The sequence below is a fragment of the Anthonomus grandis genome, chromosome 2 (assembly GCF_022605725.1).
Source record: "Anthonomus grandis grandis chromosome 2, icAntGran1.3, whole genome shotgun sequence".
NCBI lineage: Eukaryota > Metazoa > Arthropoda > Insecta > Coleoptera > Curculionidae > Anthonomus > Anthonomus grandis.
Window position 1 is genome coordinate 12,484,309 of NC_065547.1, and position 24,661 is coordinate 12,508,969.

General features: G+C 32.4%; 1 protein-coding gene across 4 annotated transcripts in view; it reads left to right on the top strand.

Annotated features, from left to right (window-relative positions):
* Positions 1–24,661, top strand: part of LOC126750535 (limbic system-associated membrane protein-like) — a 524,620-nt gene that overhangs the window by 302,606 nt on the left and 197,353 nt on the right. For all 4 annotated transcript variants that reach the window (XM_050460178.1, XM_050460174.1, XM_050460176.1 and 1 more), the window contains exon 3: positions 248–373. In XM_050460178.1, coding sequence (XP_050316135.1) covers positions 248–373 — 126 coding nt within the window. The remainder of the gene's footprint in view (positions 1–247; positions 374–24,661) is intronic.

Sequence of the window (24,661 nt, forward strand, 5' to 3'; positions counted from 1 at the left end):
AAACACCAATAAAAATACAAATCGGCGGCTCTAAAATCCCAAAAAAGAAATTACCGTACAAATTGCTACGTTATGCACCCTTCGGAAATCAAGTATTAGCGAAAAAACCGATAGAAACCCAATTTTAAACCGGGCTGTTGTAACGTCTGCTACAGCCGTTGCGGAATTAAATTTAAACATCTGTCGCGTGTGTGTATTTGGTTTTTTGTTCAACCAGTTTTTAAAAGTTCTTTTTAATTTTTTCCAGATTCCTGGCAAGCTACTAAAATCAAATCAGAGCCGGCCATACAGCCGAGTTTCATATCTTCCAGTCAAGTTTTCAAAGTTAAGGATCAGGATACGGTGGTTTTGCCATGTGAAGTTGCTAATCCAGGTAAGAATGACTTATTTTTGACTAAGACACTACATTGAAATTAATTGATCTCGGTGATAATTAATTAAAAATGTCAAAAAACCACTTCCCTCCTGAAAGAAGAAAAGTTGTTTATTTACCCCTCGCGAAAAAGAAAAATACGACACAATTCAGATTAATTCGTAAGTTACATCTGCGTCTGTCCGTTATTTATGAGCGGCCCTTTGTCAGCTTTATTGGGGTCATATTTTAAAGTAAATTGCGATGGGTGGGTGGATGTTCGCGTTTTGGGGGGTCGTTATATTTTGGCGGTCTTTTGTTTTACAATTAACCTCCATTTGACTAATTAAAGATGAACGAAAGTGTTCCCCGGGGTGGCATTGTATTAGTTAATTTAATGTAGTCTTTGTAAGATGAATTATGAGTTAAAGGGTTGGTTGTTGTTAATAATATTTTAGTTTGGTAGTAAATATATATAAAAAAACTTATATAAAATCCACCAGTATTAATATGAAATATTCGTTTAATTTGGTTAAATTTTTGTTCTAAGCAATGAAAAAATACATATGTTTACTAGTAATAACAAATTGGTAATAATTGTCCTGGTACTTTCAATTTTACTACTTCGCTTGAAAGTCGCATTAAGTTAATTTAAGTTCTTTATTTTCGCACACTTACATTAATATTCCGTAGCATTATTTGGTAGAACAAGCCATGACACAAAGGCAGATGGCAAAAATGGTGGTTGTTATATAAGGGGTTGTTTCAAAAACTTCTTGTTTTTGAAACAACCAAAAACAAGTTTTTAAAATTAAAGAAAAGACCGACGAGAAGTCTTGGAAACATCACTACAGTGGGGCAGGATCGCTCTGTAGCTGAAATACCAAAATAAAAGTGGTGTTTAAAGCATGAAATTTAAACTTAAAAATGAAATGGACGAATTTCTGATTTTTTCATGAAATTAAAATCGGCCTACGACCCAATAACCGGTAAATCCACAAAGGTACTAAGAGATTGATCAAGACACGTTACACTACGTGCTGCCATCCGTATCCCGAAATACAAAGAAAAAACTGCAATAAATTGGGGGTGAAAATATGATTGGTAAAAAAACTCCTTTAATTCCCATTCAACAAACATGGGGAGAGGGCTTTGGTATTTTTTTTAAATTTATTTCAATATAAAGCATCTCTACTTGCCAATAAATTTGCAAAAGGTTTCTTATTAGATAACGGTGTTGCTAGTTTAAAGTGACCTTCTTGCACACCGGATCTTAATTCTATAGAGTATTTATAGAGTCAGATCAAAAGAAAGATGAGAGCTCGCCAAAATAACCGTGGTAACACGGAACAATTTATAGGACTTAGAGGAATGGGTAAATGTTCCCTAAAAATAAATTAACAACTTAATAGAATTCATACTTGCATTGATGCTAGAGATGGTATTAATACTGATATATAAATTTATTTAAATGGCATTAATTCTTGTTAAATTATTATATTCAGAAAAAATATTTTTATAGAAATTTACACCTTTTGTTTTTTCTTCTATTATTAAGAAATTTGTAATTATTCTAGTTTATTTTTAAAATAATTAACTTTGTTATATTGTCGTTTTTACTAAATTCTATTTCTTAACTATTTCACATTAGTTTGGTTGTATGAATCAGATAGAGGGGTAGAAAATGTTCATCTTTTTAGCTTTTCTATTATGCTTGATGTATATTAAAAAAAAATAATAATAATAATTTGATAGTTAGTTTTTAAATTTATTTTTTACTGAACTTGAAATTTGATTATACTTAAAACTCTTTTTTTAGTATATTTATTTTTACTTTTTCGGTTTCATTAATTGTTTCCTTTTTACGATTTCTTAAATTTAATAAATATGAATCTCTTTTTATCAGAACATTAATGATTTCCAAGATAAAAGTGGAAAATTTCATATTCAGTTTTTTGAGAAAGTTTTAATTATTTTTTTTCGATGATGTCTGTTGTTTTTTATTACGTGTTTGTTATTGTGACCTTAAATTACTTTCTCTAAGTCTTTTTTTTGCTTATATAATATTTTGTTTTTCTTGGGTTCAAATATTAAATATCTATATAAATATAACTCCTTAAACTTAGTTAAATTATAAAGTAGTAAATAATTTTTTTGGAAGGAATTACATGTTTTAATCGCATTATATGTAAAAGACTACTTGTGTATTCTAGTATTATATCCAAAAATAATATATTTCAATTTATTTCTAATAATCTTTCTTCGCGTTTTCTATCAGCGCTATCATTTTAGTATTTTTGAAGTTGAATTAAGATTTTTTTATGTACTTGTCTGGTATCAATGTGTGAGGAAAAGTGTAAAGTTTTCACGTGTATGATTAAAAATCCAAAATAAAACCAGAAGAAAGTGAAAAGTGGGAAATTAAGTTTCAAATACTAATTAGGCTCGTTATCGGAATCAACAGTAGTAAATACCTAACTGGAAGCAGTATACGCAAATTTACACATTTCATTGTTATTATTGCAGTAAAGGGCCAGGCTTGGACTTGAAGTTTATTTTATTTATGAGCTTTTAAGTGTTTTGTTTTTTTTTTTTTGGTTTTATATAATGGAGACTTCCAACAATATATTTGATGGGGACCCCATGATCAGTTGTATTAAGTGTAAATTGGTCTTTAAAGATCTGAAGTCTATTATTCAATGTTCTGCGTGCAAATATTATTATCATGGAAAATGTGCTAATGTGGACATGCGTGGTTTCCAAATGAAAAAAGCCACTTGGAAATGCGAGGGATGTGAACCTTTAGGTGAAGGTAGATCAACTACCGATGCACCCAGAAACGAAAGATCTAGAAAACGCAGCCGTGTCGATGATTTATATGGATCCAGACTTTGCAAATGAAATTAGTAATACCATACAATTTTTGTCTTAGCCACGACTAAGGAGTTAAGTGAAAAGGTGGATTTGCTCTTAAGCGAAAACTGTGGCCTTAGAGAAGAAATCGCTAGCCTTAAAGGAACAAAAGTAGTGACAGCATCAGCTTCAGTGGTAAGGAATTCAATGTCATATGCAAAGGTATTGCAGAATGATAATAAAATATTGGTAGTTAAACCAAAAGAAGCTGATAAAACACGAAGCAAATGAAGGAGGATATCAGAAAAAAAGTTAATCCAGCTGAGATTGGTGCGGGTTTGTCTTTGGGTAAACCCACGAACGAAGGAAAGAACGAAGGAATAATTCTTAAATGTGGCAATGAAAAGAAGATTGGTATTATTCAGACTGAAGTACAAACTAAATGAAAATGCAGAATTCCCTTTGTTCCAAATAGGCTTGGCAGGATCTTTCTACTTGCGGGTGGATTAAAACACAAAAAGTTCAATTTTACAACTTTAATGTGATGGTTGAGTTTATGTTATAGTGGACTGTAACAAGAGAGATCGAAAAGGTAGAAACCCCTCCCAATCGCGACGGCTCCGTTGAGCTGAACGCGTGAACAACGCAATATTATGTTTTCTTTCACTCTTACACATAGAGCGCGTGGAGATTGTTGAAGTGACGACGATCGCTTCTCCCTTCGAGTGCCGAGTCGTAGTAAGCTACGAAATGTCAATGTCGTGATGACGATTAAACATAACAGTGGCGTAACATAATTAATTATATAAATAAAAACTGTTTATACCGCCGCCCTTGAAAGTACTAAGGTATCTTTCAACAACTTGATTGATTAAAGAAAGGAGAAAGGTCACGCAACTTAAAACAAAGAGGTTACAAAATAAATAACTTAAATTACTAACAAAAAATTACCGTGAGGTAATTAAAAATTGATACAAGTATATTATCTAATTAACTTAAGTAAATAAAAAATAAAGTGTTATTAATTTGCTTATAAAATCAAGTAAAAGTCTTAAGTCATTTTAGAAGCCTTGAATTCCCAAGACTCATCTGAAATAGGTAGAGGACAGATCTTAACGATACTGCGTTTAAAAACATTCCCGTTTGCAACACGAACACTAACAACACGTGTTATACCGTCCTTCCCGGGATGAAGATTGACAATTCTTGCAAGGGTCCATTTGGAAGGTGGGCTGTTCTCTTCCTTCAGTAAAACAAGAGAGTCTTGGAGGCTTCCAGGGTCGGTCTTAAAGCGCCATTTTGATCGCTCGTGGAGGGTATGTAAGTACTGCTCTGACCATCTGCGCCAGAAATGTTGCGCTAAAGATTGCAGCATGTGGTACCGGTTCAATCTGTTGATTGGCGTAGTCTCCAAATCAATATCAGGTACTAGGTTTAAAGGATGGCCGATAAGGAAGTGTCCGGGAGTCAGAGATTCAAAATCATTGGGATCATTAGTAAGAGGTAAAAGGGGACGTGAGTTCAACACTGCTTCCACCTGAACTATGAAAGTGTAAAACTCCTCATAAGTGAGGGGATTGTCATTTGATATTACCCGCCGGAGGTGATGCTTAAACGATTTCACCACACTTTCCCATAACCCCCCAAAATGCGGAGAAACAGCAGGGTTAAAATGAAACTGAATCATGTTATTTCTAGCATATTCTTCAAACTCGGGGGATTGATTAAGCTTGTAAATTTCCTGTAACTCACCATTAGCCCCAACGAAATTTGTGCCATTGTCACAATACAGGTGCTGACATAAGCCACGTCGAGAAACGAAACGCCTGAGCATGGCCAGAAAACCGCGAGTAGTCAAATCTGACACCAACTCTAGGTGGACAGCCTTGGTGGCTAAACAAACAAATATACATAAGTAGGCTTTTATAAATTTTCGGTTTCGAAGTTTTGAATCTTTTATCATGAAATACCCAGCATAATCCATACCGGTATGCGTGAACGGTCTAGAAGGAGTTACTCGAGGTTTAGGTAGATCTCCCAGCAGGGTACTTAAAGGTTTAGGATTTTGTTTGTAACAAGTAATGCATTTGTGAATTACAGTTTTCACAGCAGATTTTCCTTGAATGGGCCAAAATGTTTGTCTCACGAAAGACAATGTGGCCTGTGTACCAGCATGGAAATTTTTCTCATGAGTATGAAGGATGATTAAACGAGTAAATGGGTGTCTTTTTGGTAAGAGTATAGGATGTTTGGACTCATAGTCGAGAGAAGAGTATTCGAGCCGTCCTCCTACTCTCAGTATTTCGTTTTTATCAATAAATGGATTTAAAGCCTTTAATTTACTTTGAGAACGCAAACGATTTTTATTCTTTAAATCTCGTAGGTCAGAAGCAAATTCTTCTTCTTGAGTTATGATTACTAAAATGGTTAAGGCCTGATTACGTTCAAATAAAGTTAATTGTCCTATCTGTCGTGTAGATTTAGGTAACCTTAGATTCTGATAAAATCTAAAGCAATAAGCGACTACATTTATAAGTTTATTATAATTCGAAAATAGTTCAAAAATAGAAACTTTAGGCACAGTTGAAGCAAGTATGATTGACTTAGGATTCATTTCGAGGGTGTCATTGTCGAAAACCTTGCGTGAGTAGTTGGAAATATGAGTATCTGTGGGCCAATATTCTGCGGGTTGACATAAAAATGATGGACCTTGCCACCACAAAGTACAAGATTTAAGCTCTTGAGGACTCATACCTCTTGATATTATATCAGCAGGGTTTTGATTCGATGTGATGTGATGCCAATCATCTATATCAGTAGTTTTCTGGACTTCAGATACTTGGTTACAAATATATGTTTTTAGTTGCCTTGGTTGTAGGGAAAGCCAGCATAATACAATTGTGGAGTCAGTATAGTAGTACACCTTGTTTGGCTTACAATTCAGAGATTTTAGGATTTTGTCCATTAGCCTGGAGAGAAGTAAAGCTCCGCATAGCTCAAGGCGCGGCAATGATACAGCCTTTAATGGAGCTACGCGACTTTTCGCAGAAAGTAAGTTGACGGAAATATTTCCTAGGGAGTCCAGGGTACGGACATAAACACATGCGCCAAAGGCATTTATCGAAGAATCACTGAAACCATGGAGTTCCAGGTAAGTATAATTTTTAATGGTTACTTGGCGTGGAATTTTGAAATACTCAACGAGTGACAAGTGGTAAGTAAAATTTTTCCATATTCTAAAAATGTCTACAGGTACGGGATCATCCCAGCCAAGTTTAAGAAGCCAAAGCTTCTGCAAAAGAAGTTTTACTTGCAAGATCATAGGTCCAAGGAGACCGAGAGGGTCAAATATTTGAGAAATCAGTGAAAGGATCACACGCTTGGTTACAATATTGGTATTTAGGTCAATGGTAGAATTATAGATAAAGTTATCTTGTTCTGGATTCCAGGATATGCCTAGAGTTTTGTGATGATGGGTTGCATCTAAAGCAAGGGATTTATTTACATTATTTACAGGGTCATCCATGTCAGATAAGACTGTCTTAGAGTTTGAATAGAATTTCCTTAAATCTAGACCATAGGATTTAAAAATATTTACAAGGTTGTTACGGATATTTAAAAGGGATTCTTCAGTAGATGAGCCGGTTATTCCGTCATCGACGTAAAAGTCATTTTTAATGATATTGCTTTCAATTGGATATGACTCAGAGATATCGTATGAAATTTGCCTTAGGCAACGTGTGGCTAGAAAGGCACTGCTTGACATGCCGTAGGTTATAGTATTTAATTCATAATGGAGAAGTGGTTTTTGAGGTTCATTGCGCCATAAAATGCGTTGAAGGCATCGTTGGTTAGGATCAATTAAAAATTGCCGGTACATCTTGGCGATGTCTCCAGTTAAAACATAGTTGTGTTCTCGAAAACGCAGTAGGATGGTAAATAGATCATTTTGAACAGTGGGTCCAATTTTGAGGCAATCATTAATAGCGAAACCGGAAGAAGAAGCAGATGAGCCATCAAACACAACTCGGAGCCGTGTAGTTAGGCTATCGGACTTTTCAACGCAGTGGTGAGGTAAGTAATAGGCTGGATAAGAAAGGTGAGTATCATTTATCGGGTTAATTTCGGACATATGTCCGAGAGAAATGTATTCAGAGATAAAATCAGAGTAAGATTTTTTTATTTCAGGGTTTTTAGCAAGTTTTTGTTCTAGGCTGTTAAAACGCTTAAGTGCGGTTTGTAAAGAGTCTCCAAGTATAAACACATTGGAGTTAGAGGTAGATTTAAAATAAATCTTCCTGCAGGATCCCGGCGTGTGGTAGACTGAAAATGGTTTTCACACTCTGTTTCCTCCAGAGAATATTTATTATTGATTTAAAGTTGTTCGGTGGTTTCTTCAGAGTTCCAAAAAAGTTCTAGACATTTCTGAAGAGCATTATCGGAGGTGGTGCAGGTTAAAGCATTTGAAGTCTGAGGTTGGAGATTTAAGTTAAATAATGATATAGGAATAGGTCCACTTACAACCCATCCAAGTTTGGTGTCTTGTAAGATAGGTTTGTATTTGCCGAGTTTAATTTGGCTAGGTTTAAGTAGGCTATAGAAAATTTCTGCACCTAAAAGTAGGTCAATAGATGCAGGATTTAAAAATTCTTGATCAGCAAGAATAAGATCACTTGGAATATTTAGGTTGGAAGCATTGATTGATAATTGAGGGATTGGTTGGGTTATTTTAGGTATAACTAAGGCAGATACCTTGAAAGTAAAATTATTAGGAAGAGCCTTTATTTTAATTTGGGTTCGTTTAGAAATAGTGGTTTGGTTTTGGCTTATTCCAGTGACGGACATGTTAATAGGATAATAAGGTAAGTTTAGTTTATTAAATAGGTTTTGGGTTAATAAATTGGATTGACTTCCATTATCTAGGATAGCCTTGCATTTTATAGGTTGGTTGTTTTTATCGAAAACTTCTACGAGGGCTGTAGAAAGCAGAATAAATGAGTTTTGGCTTGCATTTGAACAATAAAGATTTTGAGAGTTATTTGTGGTAGTAGATGGATTAGTTAAATCGATATGATCATCGTCAATTGGCTGGATAAATGCGGTATTTGTAGAAGTAGAAGGTCTTGAGTAGCCGGTGTTAGGTTGAGTATTAGACTGAGGTTGAGTATTGCATTGAGCAGTAGGTTGAGTGTCTTGAGAATGTGTGAGTTTAGTTTGCATGTGTAGCAATGAATGGTGCTTACCTTTGCAGACTCGACAAGAATATGAAGACTTACAGTCACCTTGACGGTGTCCAGGACGTAGACAGTTGGTGCACAGGTTGGCACGCTTAGCTTCCGAAAATCTATTGGCTACTGGTAAGTCATGAAATTTTCGGCAGGAGTATATGAAATGATTTTCTTTACATAAGACACAAGTAGGGTAATTATTTGAGGTAAGTAAAGTTTTACGTTCGTATTTAGATTCATATTTTTCAGGTTTTTGGAGTTTTTTATTGCTTAATTTAAAATCAAAAGATTCGAGGAATCGGCAACGTTGCGATAAAAAGTTTATAAAATCACTAGTTTTAGGTTTGTCAATACTACGTGAAAATAATTCCCATTCCTTACGACTATTTAAGTCTAGTTTCATGGTAAGTAAATAAATTATTAGGCTACACCACTGGTCAACAGGTTCTCCCAAGTTTTGTAAGGATTTGTAATTGCTTTGAAAACCATCTAAGAGTTTTCTAAGACTTACGTGAGATTCGTCCCTTACTTGGTTAAGATCAAAGATGCATTTAATATGTGAATGTATTATAGCCTTTTTATTTTCAAAGCGCTCTTGTAATAGAGACCAGGCGGTGTTGTAATTACTTTCGGTGGTAGCTAAAGAGTTAATAAGTTGAGCAGCCTCGCCCTGCAAACTCGATTGTAAATAATAAAATTTTTCTATGTTATTAATTTGTGAATTTTTCTCGATAAGCGAGATAAACGTGTCCTTAAAGTTGGTCCACGTTTCGTATGAACCACTAAATTTTGGTAAAGGGATAGGAGGTAGGCGTGGGCCATACTGGGTACCAGATAGAAAAAATGGTGAATGCGCAGGGGGACTAGAATTCGCGTTTTCGTCCGAATTTGGTGTTTGCGCGGCAATAATTTTCTCTAGAATTAATTTACCTTGAGAAATATTGTCAAAATATAAATTTTCAAATTCCTCTCTTTCCTGGCCCTGCTCATTCGCTTCGTCAAACTGATTTTTAAGGCATAGTTGCTCAATATCAAGCTGAATAGATTCAAAATCGGTATTTAAAGATTCAATTCTGTTAAGTCGGGCGCTTAGGTCAATTTTTAGACGTGGGTCATTTAGGGTTAAGCACTTGGTTTCCAAAAAACTGTGAAAACGGTTAATTTGGTTAGTTATGGCATCACGGCGAGCCACTAGATTATTATAAAGATCGACTTGACGTTTGAGCTCGGCTTGTTCAGAATCATTTTCACTAGAGTTAGCGTTTACCTGCTTAGTGTTTCGTTTGGGCATTTTGAAGGAGTCGTATAGGATTTAAAGCATAAAAAAATCGAATAACACACACAAGGACAGTTTTTTTATTTTAAATATACGATGTTAAAATGACAAAATTGGTTAGTATTTGCATAAAAATGCATAAAAATCACACCAAAATAGCAATAAAATAGAACATGCAGTAATTTACTGTGTGATTTTACTATTAGCCACTCATAAATTAATTTTTTAAATGCTGAACAATCGGTATAATAAAGAAAATTATATAGAATATTGGTTAAAAAACGCTAATAAAGGTTTGAAATATCATTAAATATCACGGGAATTGTTCAAGTGACAGCAGCATTAAAATCTTATAGGATTTATTAGTATAAAATGATTTGGAAAGGACTGACCTGACATTGCAGTAGGTGTGCAATACAAAATCCAGTTCACTTCATGGGCACTAATGCATGGGTAGCTTCAAGTACTCGAGAACACGTATTTAAACGTATAAAAACGCACCGGGTGGCGATGGCGTCGGCTTCGGTTATACAAAGTAGCGGCTTGCTTGATAAATAGGGTAATATCTGGCTTTAAGGACCATATGAAAATGCAGAATTCCCTTTGTTCCAAATAGGCTTGGCAGGATCTTTCTACTTGCGGGTGGATTAAAACACAAAAAGTTCAATTTTACAACTTTAATGTGATGGTTGAGTTTATGTTATAGTGGACTGTAACAAGAGAGATCGAAAAGGTAGAAACCCCTCCCAATCGCGACGGCTCCGTTGAGCTGAACGCGTGAACAACGCAATATTATGTTTTCTTTCACTCTTACACATAGAGCGCGTGGAGATTGTTGAAGTGACGACGATCGCTTCTCCCTTCGAGTGCCGAGTCGTAGTAAGCTACGAAATGTCAATGTCGTGATGACGATTAAACATAACAGTGGCGTAACATAATTAATTATATAAATAAAAACTGTTTACTAAAATAGGCGACAACTATACTGTTAATGTGCTTAAAGTCTTGGAAAGGTGACTAAAAGTGGTGGGAATAAATGAGTCCGAACATCCGTTAGATGATGCAGAAATTATTGCAAAAAATTAAAAGCAAAATAATATACGTAGGAGTTTAGAAACAAAATTAAATATTCTGCGTAAAACTAAGATAGTAGATCAAAAGTTTAATTTAATAATGGACTTCCTAACATATTTTATTGAGAGGGAAAGAATGAATATTGGGTGGAACCGTTGTGTCGTTTTTAATGACTGTAATATTAAACGGTATTTTAAGTGTTGCCGTTATGGACACATGGCAAAAGAGTGTAAAGGCAGTAAAACGTGCAACATGTAGTGGTGTTCATGACGTTAAGGAGTGTAATGGAAATGTTGTTAAATGTGTTAATTGTGTTATGTCTAATCAAAGATAAGGCCTTAATTTGGATGTTGGTCATACTGTATGGGAGTTGAATAAGTGTGAATCGTACGAAAAGATTGAGGACCAACAAAGGAAAAGATACAACATATAGCAATTAGATAAAACTATTGTATTTAATGCAAACATAGTTTATTTTAACTGTCAAGAGTACATTAACAACAAGGATCACATTAATCTTTTAAATAACGATTGGAAACCAAAGATCATTCTTTTACGCGAGACTCACGTAACTCCCGATATTCAGTCGTGTGAGCTGCTCATAGATGGGTATAAATTAGAGCAATGTACAAGTAATAACAGTAGAACAGGAGGGGTCATAGGGTTTATTAGGCGTGATATTAAATATAGAATTAGAAAAGTAGTATGTGTTGAAAGTTATGTCTGGTTACTGTCTTTTGAAATGTCTGTGTCTCGTGATAAGTATTTATGTTCTATTTTATATCATCCACCTAACAAAGATGATGCTAAATTTTTGGAGTTTTTTGATCAATAATTCAATAATTACTAGATGAAGTTAGTGACTTTAATGAAACAAATGTAATTGTTGGTGACTTCAATTTTAATCTGCTTAAAAATACTTTCTACGGCAACAAAATTAAGGCCATAATATTTAGAAATGGATTTTCACAGATAGTCAAAACTCCAACTAGAACCGTTTCTGCTAGCCAAACTTTAATTAATTTTATAATGACCAATGACAAGCACTTATCTCATGGTGTACATATAACACCCAAAATTGGTGACCATTCCATTTTATCAATTCTCCCAAATAAAAAAAAAGATCAAAATATAGAACTTGTATCATATCAAAGATCATTTAGGAACTATAATTCTGTAAAATTACAAGAAGAACTTCTTGCATTCGAGTGAAATAACAGTATCTCTGATGTAAATAGATTGGTTAATTCTTTTGTGAATGACATAAAAAGTACTTTAGATAAAATGTGTCCGAGGACTAAATGTTTACAAATATTAAAATATAGGGATAAAAATGAATAACCGAGGATAAGAGAACTTATGCATAAAAGAGATAATTTATATAAGAGGGCGATAATTGATAAAAGTAAAAATACTTGGAATCAATATAAGGCTAAAAGAAATTTTACAGTTATCAAAATCAGAGTAGAGAAGGAAAATTATTTTTTTGAATGTATAGATTCTTATAAAAAGAACCCGAAGGAACTAAGGAAGAATTTGAAAACACTGTTGCCGAGTAAAAGTAGCACACTACCGGAGCAAATTAATTTTAATTTATAAATACTCCAAGATGAAGAAGTTATATCCCACAGATTTAATAAATATTTTGTAGAGATTGTGGAGGATATTATAAATAATATACCACAAAGCCGAAACAGATTAAATAATGTTGTATGTCTTTGTATGTCTCGTGTTTAACTTTTTTTTTAAATTCAAACCTGTCTCTATGTTAGAAATGAAAAATACTTTAAAAAACTTAAAAAATGTTGGTGGCTGTGAATCTGGTATATAAAAACATGTCCTCTGTGATGTTTCTCTTGTGGTTGGTAATAGATTGTTAGATATTATTAATATTTCTTTGTCTAACGGTGTTTTCCCAGATGATTGGAAACTGTCTACTGTTATACCTGTTCCCAAAGTACAAAACACAAATCTGCATAATGAATTTAGACCCATTAACACGGTACCTGTCTATAAAAAACTCCTTAAGGATTGTGTTAAGGAACAACTTGTTGAATTTTGTGATAAAGGCAAAATAACTGTTCCTGGACAGTCGGGATTTCGTGAGCATCATTCTTGTGAATCCGTTGTCGTTAATATTTGTGATGATTTTCTCAAAGCTATCGACTGTGATAATCTTGTTTTAGGGGTATTGTTAGATTTTAAGAGAGCCTTTGAAACGATAGATAGACAAATTTTAATTACCAAACTACAGCAATTAGGAATTAGGGATAATGCTTTGAGTTCCAGCTAAATTGAGTTACAGCTAAATGGAAGTTTTCCATATTTGGCAAAAAATCACGACTTAATCAAATAGACATGGATAGTGTGAGCATTACTGTAAATGGGGATAGCATTCTTTATGAGAGTGTTATTAAGTATTTTGGTACTATTCTAGATGCCAATTTAAACTTTTGTGTACATGCAGACTAGGTCATGCGAAAATTCTCCAAAAAAGTTGGATTTATCACCAGAGTGGGAAGAAACCTCTCTATGAGCACAAAGTTGCTTTTGTTAATAGCATTGCACTTCCACATTTGCAGTATTGCTCCACGTTGTTGTTTAATCTGCCACAATATAAAATATACCAGTTGGAAGTAATACAGAATACAGCTATGAGACTGATTTTAAAATCTGATTGATATACACCAATTAAATGTATGTTAAGTGTCCTAAATATGATGTCTGTGACTGAACGTTTAAAGTTTAATGTCTACTTGTTTTTATTTAAATTGAAACATCGTTTGTTCCCAGCTATATCTGTGATAAGTTAAAATCGTTTGAGGATGTACACACATACAATAGTAGACATGGTCAAGATTTTGCCATAGTGGATAGGTGTAACCTTGTTCAGTTACTTAATTCGATTTTATTTAGAGGCTTAATAGAATTTAATACATTGCTTGTGATTATTAAGACCTGTGATAATATAAACCAGTTTAGGAGGCTATTGTGAAAACATCTTTTAAATAGGGATAGCTAAGAGTATTTCTATTTTTTTTGTGTTGTACATTATATTCTTTTTATGATTTTAGTTATAAGTTTTATTATACCAATTGTGTTGTCCTAGTTTAGGTTTTATTTATACCAATAATTGTTGCGTACGTTTTCTTTTATTACGTTGGTCACCACTCTATTATACCTAATGTAGCCCTGTATGTAATGAATTTTTATTGGTTTATTATTATTAGTTTAGTTTCTTTGTAGACTTTTGAATACAATATTGTTCCGTTTGACAAAGAGAAGGACCATAAATAAATTCAGCATAGTTAAAGTGTGAAAGTACAGAGTTTTACATAACATTGCCATTAACTTGGTACTTAAAAGGTTTCTGTTGGAATATAGTTATTTAAGCGATATATATGACCTTTGTCATATATTATTTGTTATAAAGGCTTTTTTTTTTAATTTTTATCAGTCGTGTTAATAAGGAATTTTTATTTAAATAGTCCTAACTCAGTTTGGAGTAAATTTGATTTTTTGTCGTTTTTTCATACGACGCAGTTTCCGAGTATAACAATTAGAACCACGTGGGTTCTACAAAAAAATTCTTTACTTTTTTCAGAAAAGAATGAGACAAGCCTAACTTCTTTACACCTAGTCCAACGTGAAACCAAGATGACTTATTTTCATTAACAAATTTTTAACCTCTGATAATCATTAGAATTTTTAAGCAAACTTATGGCCCTATCAGTAGTTTAAAATCGACAAAATTTATTAATTAATCAGTCATTTTTCAAAAGTAAACTTAGTTTTCTAGACTGCATTTCAGGCTCTCATCCATGCTCACAAATATCAACTCCAGATAGAATTTCCTTTGAGAAGTTTAAATATTCTCCTTCTAAGAAAATTCGTTATTTAAAAAACAAATTCTATAGGTTCATATCAGTATCTCCAATAAATATTATTTAAGTCGTTTTTTAAAAGTAAACCCTTAGTTTCCTAGATTGTTTTTCAGGATTTCATCCATACCTACGTATATCAGCTTCTGCTAAAATTTTCATTAAGAAATTTAGACATTTTGTAAGCATACGAATAATAATAATCTTTATTTAGCATAAAAAGCTACATATAAAGAAACAATCCATTTTACAAAATTCAATAAGAATATAATACTTTTACCAACCCAGTACATTCTAATCTACTTTCGTCAGCAGGAGTAAAAAGAAAGAATAAAAACAGAACTCAAGAACTCTTTTACAAGAAAAAACTCTGTATCTCCATGTAAGCTGACAAAGAACTTGCAGAATATGATTTTCATTTTTTTTTGAAACCTTGCATCGTACGAAAAAAAAAAATTAGAGAATCAATTTCGCTCTAAAGTGAACAATAATCTGAAAAATAAGTTTTGTTTTTAGAAAAAGCATAGCGTACTATTTTTAATCAAGTATATTTAACTTAAAATTACGCACATTACTAATAAAAACTTTAAAAAAAATCCTTAAAATCTAAAATTTGCTTTTGTTATCCAAAAACGTACACCAAATTTCATAAAAATATTTTAAGTTTGAACACTGCAATTTGGGACAGCCTGTATAAAAAATAAATTAAACGTTATTATGAATTCTTTGGTAACTATTTAGACAGGGCAGTTTTTAGATAAATATATTTTTTTCTGTTTTTTTTTTAAATCTTTTTCTCTCTTCGTAAAAGAAAAATCTCGATTTCTTTTATCGATCAATATTTTATATTAAATTTCATCAACATTTTAATAAATAAACCATTGCTTTTTTAATTTAATTTTAGTTAAATAAAATATTTAATGTAATTAATCGTTTTTTCTTTTAATCTTGATTTTGTTTCGCAATAATTAAAAAAAACTTATGTACATCATATCCATTTAAATTATGCATAAAGTAAACTAATCAACGATTGGCACGCTAAGGTAATGTTATTAATAAATGCATTTCTAAAACTATAAATTCAGCACCATGCCAATAATTTTTACTTTTTTTAAATTATTTAATTTTTAGGACTTGGTATTTATATTTATAAATATATTTTTATAAATATTATATTGTTTTAGCCAAACTTAACGAAATCTCTTTAAATTCTAAAATTCACAATTACTGCCACACAGACTCTTACTTATTGGCATTATATACTTTTCCATTTATTGGTATTTTGTAAGTAATAACAAGATACGTACCTATCTTGCTAGATATAACTAAATGGTAATGCCTACTAAAAAATCATTTAGTTAGAATTATTTTATGTTCGTTTAATACAAAATACTTTAAAGTACAGCAAAAATGCAGAATTTTTAAATCCTTTATTTTAGTTTAAATATTATACTTAACACTTTTAAATAAAATAAAAAAGAAGTTCTTTTAATGATATTTTAAAGTAAAATAAAGACATTGAAAATAAAACAAATTTATTAAAACGTGACTCAATAACAAATCTTTTAGTTACTATTGAGACTTAATTTGCCCAAGCAGGATTTTCAAACAAAATTATCTTATAAATTTTGATTTTTAGTCAAACAACTTACATGAAAAGTTTTGGTGCAGTTCTTGCACATTATTCCTATGTTGCTACTATATACATATATTATTTGTGAAAATAAAATATATTTCGCATGAAATCACAATTATCAATTAAGGTATCACAGATTCTGCAAGGAGTCGACCCAGATTTGACATTAAAATAAAATTTTATACAAGCTGTGTCTAATTTCTGATTATCTTATTGGTTGCTTCTTTTGAGTCTTCTTTTAACTATTTTATTCTTGCTGTTTTTGTTGGTGCTTTTTTAGTTTATTATCTTCTTCTCTCTTTATTTTTTTGTTCTTCCATTTGTCTTTTACAATAGGTTGATGTAAGCACAAATGATTAATTTTTTCTGTACTTATGTTATGATTTATATACTTTTCGTCACAAAACACAATATAACACAACAAACAACAGTTATATTTTTATATTATTCTGGTCTTAAAATATTTCGTTATCGTATTGTAATAGGCTGTCAATTAAATCTTCTATTTGTATATCTATTATGAGGTTATCTTCATTAGTTTTAGTCTTAGAATTAAAATACATTTTCAGTTTTTGTAATAAGAAAAAACTCTCCCAGTTTTTATCACATCCAGTAAATGAGTCGTCAGAATGATCAAGTTCTAATGATTTTCTAGCCTTAATAAGTTCAGTTACGAACAGTTAATAAGTTAGGAACCTTATATCGGTCTTATTTCTGTCAGTCTGTTCAATGTTAAAACTTGCTATTTTTTGAAACTGCTTACCTAAATATTGGCTATAATCAATTGAACCTGAAGGGATATAATACACAAGCTTTAAACCCGATACAAGCAACTTCAAGTTTAAGAAAAATTTCAGCTGCTTTAAGGAGTTTTACAAAATGCCTGTCTACGAATAAAATAACAGGAAATTCTATATTTTTCTTTTTTAAATAGGGATCTAATATAATTTATGAAAAGTTTGGTCTTTATCTAACCGTTATCGCATAATCTGATGTCCCATGTATCTGGAATACTATTACCAATTGATAGACGCTTGTTAAATTAAATAAATTAAATATGTATAATCAATATATAATTAGTAAATTATTGAGTATTACTCCTTAGTGCAAAAAGGTAAAGTAAATGTAAATTTGCTTTCTATTTATTCAAATTTAAAATACCTAAATTTAGAAATGTATACCGAATCGATTTATGGGCAAAAAATCTTAAAACTTTTTTTAAAATTTGTTTTTATGAGTGTCAATATTAGCAACAATAAAAATATGGCCAAAACTATATTTGGGCACCCATGCCAATAATTGGATTTATGGATAATTCGAAGATGGTGTCCAAATGTTGGCACCTTATGAACCGCCTAGAATCATAATTTCTACAGCTGGAAATATGGTAAAAATAAACTTATAGGATCTATAAATGTATATCGTAGCAACTATCTCTTTAAGATTCTAATTGATCTTCATAATACGGTCCTTTTAGAAATTTGGGCAGTGTTTAATTCATGTATTTAAATGCCAATATATTTGTTACTAAACTTAGTCTTACTACCCTAAAGTATCTGAAAAGACAATTATATAAATCAAAAACTGCATTATTTGAAAAAAAATTATTTTTGGTTATAATTTAATGAGATGGTGCGTGTGCCAGCTGCGCCGCTGTACAGTGCCGGCTCTAAATTACTTTATTAGATAAATATTTATTATTTTGGTTTAAATGTTTTAATTTTATTTTTGAGAGTTTGCTATATACAAATGGGAACAAAATAAGCTGACATCAAAATAGCATTTTTGCCACACTTTTAATTTGACTTGGCAAATGGTTTTCGTTACCTACAACGTTTGCGTAGTGATTCCTTACACTTTTGGTATAAACATGATTTTGACTCGGTATAAAAAAGGTCACGTGATATTAACATTGGTACATTGTGCTTTGGCTTGTTCAACCATTTAGAAGGCGCTCGTGAGCATGGTTCAATATTTTGGTATAGATAATATTTTTATAATAGGTATAGACACTTTTAATAGGTATAGCGCTTTTCTTTATAGATTTTTTCTTTCATAAAAAATGAAACAGTCACAGGTCGACTCTAAAACAAAAATAAGCCAAATTTTCGGCAAGTTCATGAGAGACTTGTACTGGGGGTTAAGTCTTAAGTACTTATACAAAAAAATAACAGCCTAGAAATATCGAAAATAATGTAACCAAGCAATCTTAGAAGTGTTTTTGGTTGTCACATCACGCTTGCAATGTTTGACATACTGGGTGGTGCGTCGCCGACCGGAACATAGGAAAACCCATGTCGATTTTAAGGGGGTCAATTATTGGCTTCCCTGTACATTTTATAGAAAAAATGTAAGATAACTTTTTAAACAGACCAATCTGGCAAACCCTCGTGCAAAGTTTCAAAAAATTTTAATAAGTGAATCTTAAAGTATTCAATGACATGTAATTGCAAAATTACCAAATTTTCAGTTCAGGTAAAAACAAACGGGCACCAGTAAAATGAATATTGTCACTGACGTGAGGAAAAGTGTCAATAAATCAGTGACAGTCGATATTTGAAAACAAGTATGAATTTTTCAATCGACGAAAAAATAGATATAAATATTTAATGTAACTTCATCGTTATATTAAATAAAAGTTTACATAAAAAAGTAATGTTAACGTGTCTTACTTTGAATGTATGGTCGTGAGATTGATAAAACGAAAAAAAAAATTCTTTTATTCGGCTGTACGTCAGATTTGACAAAGCCTTATAACAAATTGTTTGCTGGTGGCTGGTGTCTGGTTTTACCTGAACCGAAAATTTGGTAATTTTGCAATTACATTTAATTGAATAAATCAAGATTCGCTTATTAAAATTTTTTTAAACTTTGCACGAGACTTTGCCAGATTGGTCTCTTCAAAAAGTTATCTTAAATTTTTTCTGTAAAATGTACAGGGAAGCCAATAATTGACCCCCTTAAAATTTACATCGGATTTCCTATGTTCCGCTCGGCGACGCACCACCCGGTATATCTTTCACCATCCGCCATCGGTATTTGATTCTAGTTACTTGTCAAAAACCAGGTTTCCACTTGTCAAATAATGTACACAGCATTGTTTGACTAGTGATTAGTTAAAACTTAAGAGTTAAAGCTTAAACTTTTTATTTCTTAGCTGATACAAGAGCGCCACCAGTATTTAGTTTTATTACAATATGTTTGAGATATGTGATGACATTGAAACAAGACTGTATGGTAGTAAAAAAAAGAGGAAATAAAAGTTAAAGAAATAAAAGTGTTAAAATACAAGGTAAAACAATATATTTTGGTTCTTTATATAGACCCCCTAGTTTAAATGTTAATGAGTGCCTTGAAGATTTGGAAAATACCCTGGTGAGTTTCATGCCATGTTGCAATCATATCTTTTTTGGTTCTGATTTTAATATAGATATTTCACAAACCGATAGTGCTGCTTGTAAACATTTATTTCGCTTGTTAAACAAATATAATTTGTCCCAACTTATACAATCTCCTACTCGCGTTAGTGAAAATAGTACCTCGACTCTAGATTTATTAGTTACGAATTCGCCGGAAATGTCATCTAAAGTGGAGGTTATTAAAATGGATGATATATCAGATCATCATTTGGTTTATTTTAGTTTTGCGATTAGAAAAAACTCGTATACCAATTTCATTTCGAACCTATAGGGATTATTCTAATTTTAATTTAGACATTTTCCTGGCAGATCTTTATGCTATAAATTGGGATCTTATTTTCTCTTTCAATGATGTTAATCTTATGGTTTCTTTTTTGAATGAAAACTTAATCAAAATTTTTGATGCTCATGCTCCAATGAAAAGCTCTAGATTTACTAAGGCACCAGCACCTTGGATAACTCCTAATATAAAGTTTATGATGAGGTTAAGACGTAAAGCCTTATCAAAATATGAAAAGTTAAAAACCGAAGCAGCATTTAATGAATATAAGCAAATCCGTAATTATGTAACGTTACCTGTTCGAAATGAAAAAAAAGCGTTTCTACAACATAAATTCAAAACTGACCCTAAGTCATTTTGGAAAACGTTAAAATCTTTAAACATCAGTGACTGCTCGAAGTCATCAGAAAATATTCTAGAATATTCACCTTCATATTATAATAATTTTTTTGTTAATAGTGTACCAAAAGTAACTTTAAACTCTGGCAATGATATATTTCAACAATATTCATCAAATGATCCCGCTTTGAATTTGGAAAATCAATTTAAATTTAATCAGGTAAACGAAGAGAGCGTAAATAAAGCCATATCCCAAATTAAAAGTACTGCTATGGGTTCTGACTGCATTACCATGAAAATTATTAATCTCGTAACACCTCATATTTCCCCGCATCTAACATTTATAATAAACTATTGTATTTCCATGGGTGTTTTCCCGGATGCTTGGAAAAAAGCTGATATAATCCCTGTCCCTAAGATTGGAAATCCAACGGAATTATCGCACTATCGTCCTATAAGCATACTCCCTGCCATGTCCAAAATTTTTGAAAGAATTGTTAATGATCAGCTTAATGAATTCTGCTTAACTAAAAATTTGCTTCCAGTAACACAGTCGGGTTTTCGTGCAAAGCATAGTACCAGTACAGCTCTTCTTCATATTTGTGATGATATATTTAAAGCTCTTGATCAGAAAAAAACAACAGTTTTAGTATTGCTGGACTTTAGTCGTGCATTTGACACACTGGATCATTTAATTTTATTGGAAAAGCTCCAATATTTTGGGCTACATAATTCTGCTCTTAAACTGCTAAAAAATTATCTTTCAAATAGACGTCAAAGGGTAAGAATTAATTCTATTCTATCTGAATATTTGCAGTTGGATCAGGGTGTCCCGCAGGGAAGTATTCTTGGCCCCTTACTCTTTTTGTTATATCTATGTGACTTTCATAAATTCCTTTGAGTTTGTGAATCGCACCAGTACGCCGATGACACACAGATCTATCATTCATTTAACTTTATGGAGGCCATAGAAGCTGTGAAAGCTATTAATTTGGATCTTTTAGCCATATCTGACTTGTGTAAGAGTCACAGACTCGTGTTGAATGTTGCAAAGTCCAAACTCCTTGTCTTTGACAAGCCCCTTCCAGATACCGTGAAGATCAGCATAGATGGATCTCCTTTACCTCCTTCTAATAACCAGAAGAATTTGGGGATTGTTCTTGACACGGATCTCAGGTTTGAGGGGCATGTGTCGAATTTGTTGAGGGCATGTTTTTGTAAATTAAAAATACTCTATATGAACAAACAGTTTTTGACAGCTGATATTAAACTACATCTTTGTGATACATTAATTTTGTCAATTGTTAGTTATGCTCAAGTTCTGTTTTGGCCTGCCTTGTATCAACGTGAAAAGAATAGCCTTCAGAAAATTCAAAACGCGTGCCTCAAGTTTAGTTTTGGTATGAGTAAATGCGACCATGTCACTCCCCTGTTGGTCAGATCAGGGTGGCTTTCTTTGGATGAACGCTTTGTACTGCAAATGGCTACACTAGTCCCTAAAGTTGTGCTTTTTGGACAACCAGCTTATTTGTCTAAGAAATTAATTCCAAACTCCAAAATTCACGGCTAGAACCACACGAAACGCGCATAATTTTGTTATTCCAGGGCATAAAACTGCAAAATTCCAGGGCTCATTTAGTTACAATGCTCCAAAAATCTATAATGCACTACCACCTGAAGTTAAGTCTCTTCTCTCTGTAACAACCTTTAAACAAAAAACTAAAAATAATATTTTTCAAAACCGACATAGGTAATCATCTCTGGTCCTTCATTGAAGTACCTACTATGATTTATTGCGCATAGCAGATTGTATTATATTTATTATTTTACATTTTTATTCTGCTATTATGTTCTATAAAATTTTGCATTTGTGCTTATTAATATGGTAAGATAGAGTAGCTTTAATCTAGATCTCGCCATTACTTATTTAGTAGTTAAGAAAACATGTATTTTTATGCTGAATAAAGAAGACATTTATTATTATTAATATTATTATTATTAAATAAAATAATGAAATTGGAGGGCAAGACTAAAAAAATAATTTAATTAAACTATTTTAACTTCAGCAGAAAGAAGAAAGAAGCAGTCATTTGTTTGATTGGTGAGGTCGACAATGGAATGGACTGTAAAAAAAAATAATTTTAAATATTAAAAATTATATTTTAACTTCTTTTCTCATCATATTTGAGGAAGCAGGATGCTCTGCAGTTCTCAAATGGCATAAAAAGATTGTCTGTCATTTATTGCTAAAACTAAATGGTTGATCTAGTCCTTGCATCTAATCCTGGTCTACGAGATATTCTTCTTCATCATCTGATTCTTCATTTAAATTTATGATGATCCGGTCTCCCCCATTTAACGTAATGTGGTGTAAGTTTCTATATTCTTCTTCGAACCTAATTATTTTTTAATCCACACTTTTGTCCACAGATCTGTCACTATGCGATTAACTTCTTCCTTAATAACCTCTACTATCCTGCTATCAAATTTTGGATACTTATTGCTTCTTCTAATACTCCTTTTGAGTTGTCCCTAAACCAACTCAATGGGATTAAATACACAATAGTAGGGAGGTAATCTTAAAATGGTATGACCATATGCTGTTCAGCAATTTGGTCGACCCTACATTGCTTTTTCCATGACTTGCTATAAAGAACTTTAAGTAGTTATTTTTTGATGTACGCTTCATGAAAATACAAATCATGCCCTAACAAAAAGTCTTATATCCTGCTTCGTACTGGATGAATTGAGAATTTTTCCAGTAGTCTCGAATTATAAAAAGCATTGTCCATGACAACCACACTATTTTTTTTTAACTTAGGAATAATGCTTCCTTTAAACCATGACTTTAAACTATGATTTTTATGGTAATCAACATTGCATTCCTAATTTTTTTTTCACATATTTTAAGGCCCCTTTTTACCCAACCATCCTTTGAACCACATTGAAGAATTATCAGTCTGGACCCTTGGGTTGGAGGTGAATCAGTTAGTTCACATAGATTAGAACCATCAGTCTATCCTTTTTTTGTAGTATCATGAGTTTCATTCCATGTCTTGTTCAAATAATAAATTGATTGAGACTACTCATTATGGCTGCCCTTTTATTAATTACTTTAAACTTTAATCCCAATTTTTTCAAATGCCTCCTTAAAGTTGTATTTGAGTAGTTTTTCCTAATCATCTTTATGGTTGGCACCTCACTGCGTCTATACTTATCATAGACAATACTCCTAAGCAATTTAGCAGTAGCTGGGCTAAGTTCCTTGAGTTTTCCTGCATCTTATATTTTAGCTATTCTATATTTGCTATATTTTTGCTATATTTATATTATCTTGCCATTTTAGCTATTGTCGAATAAGGAGCACCAGTTAAAAAGACTGTTTTTTGCAAGGCAGAACTTTTGCTTTTAAACTCAGGGTTGTTACATTATATAATACATTTTTGTACACATTTAGACAAATTTGTTTTGCATCCTGACTAAGATTAAAGCTAGGCGTACAAGCTGTTTGTTCTCCTGCATTTTCCACTCCATTTGCTTCTTCAATACTGGAAAATGAACATTTGGGATCTAAGTCACTTTATCATTTTCTTTTTGGGTCCACGGTCTCCAGAAATCAGTATTAGAATTATCCGAGAGCCGAAACATTTTAAAGTTTTTACAAATTAATAATAAATAGTCAAAACATATACTTTCATAAAAAAAACCAACAGCCAAAACAACCATTTTGCTATTATATAGCACTACTGACCTACTAAATTTAATTTACGGCACCGAACACAGTCAGGGATACTTCGTCGCACCACCCCTTTCCGAATTAATAAACGCATCAGAAAAAAACAAAAATGGAAACAATGCGGAATCCGGCACTAATATGGCACTGTCTGGCAAATGGTCGCGTGCCTTTAAATGCGGGCAAACACAGGTTGTCTTAGTCCGGTAAATTTGCATTTAACTGAAGCGCGGAAGGTTTTTTTTTACTAGTGTAATTTTTATTTTATATAATCGTTTTTTCAGATACTTTAGAGTAGTACGACTGAGTTTAGTGATAAATACATTGGCATAAAATACATGAATTAAACACTGCTCAAATTTCTAAAACGACCGTATTATGGTGGCGCCAGCGGGTGAGATCAATCAGAATCTTAGAGATGTGGTGGCTACTATATTATAATTTTAACAATAATTAGAAAGAGCCAATATAGCTTACAGAGCACTTAAAAAACATAATTACTATACGAAAAAGCTAAAGGCCCAATACAGACGAAGCAACACGACATCAACACGATACCCGAGCAACATGTCGCTCGAATGTTGCCGACT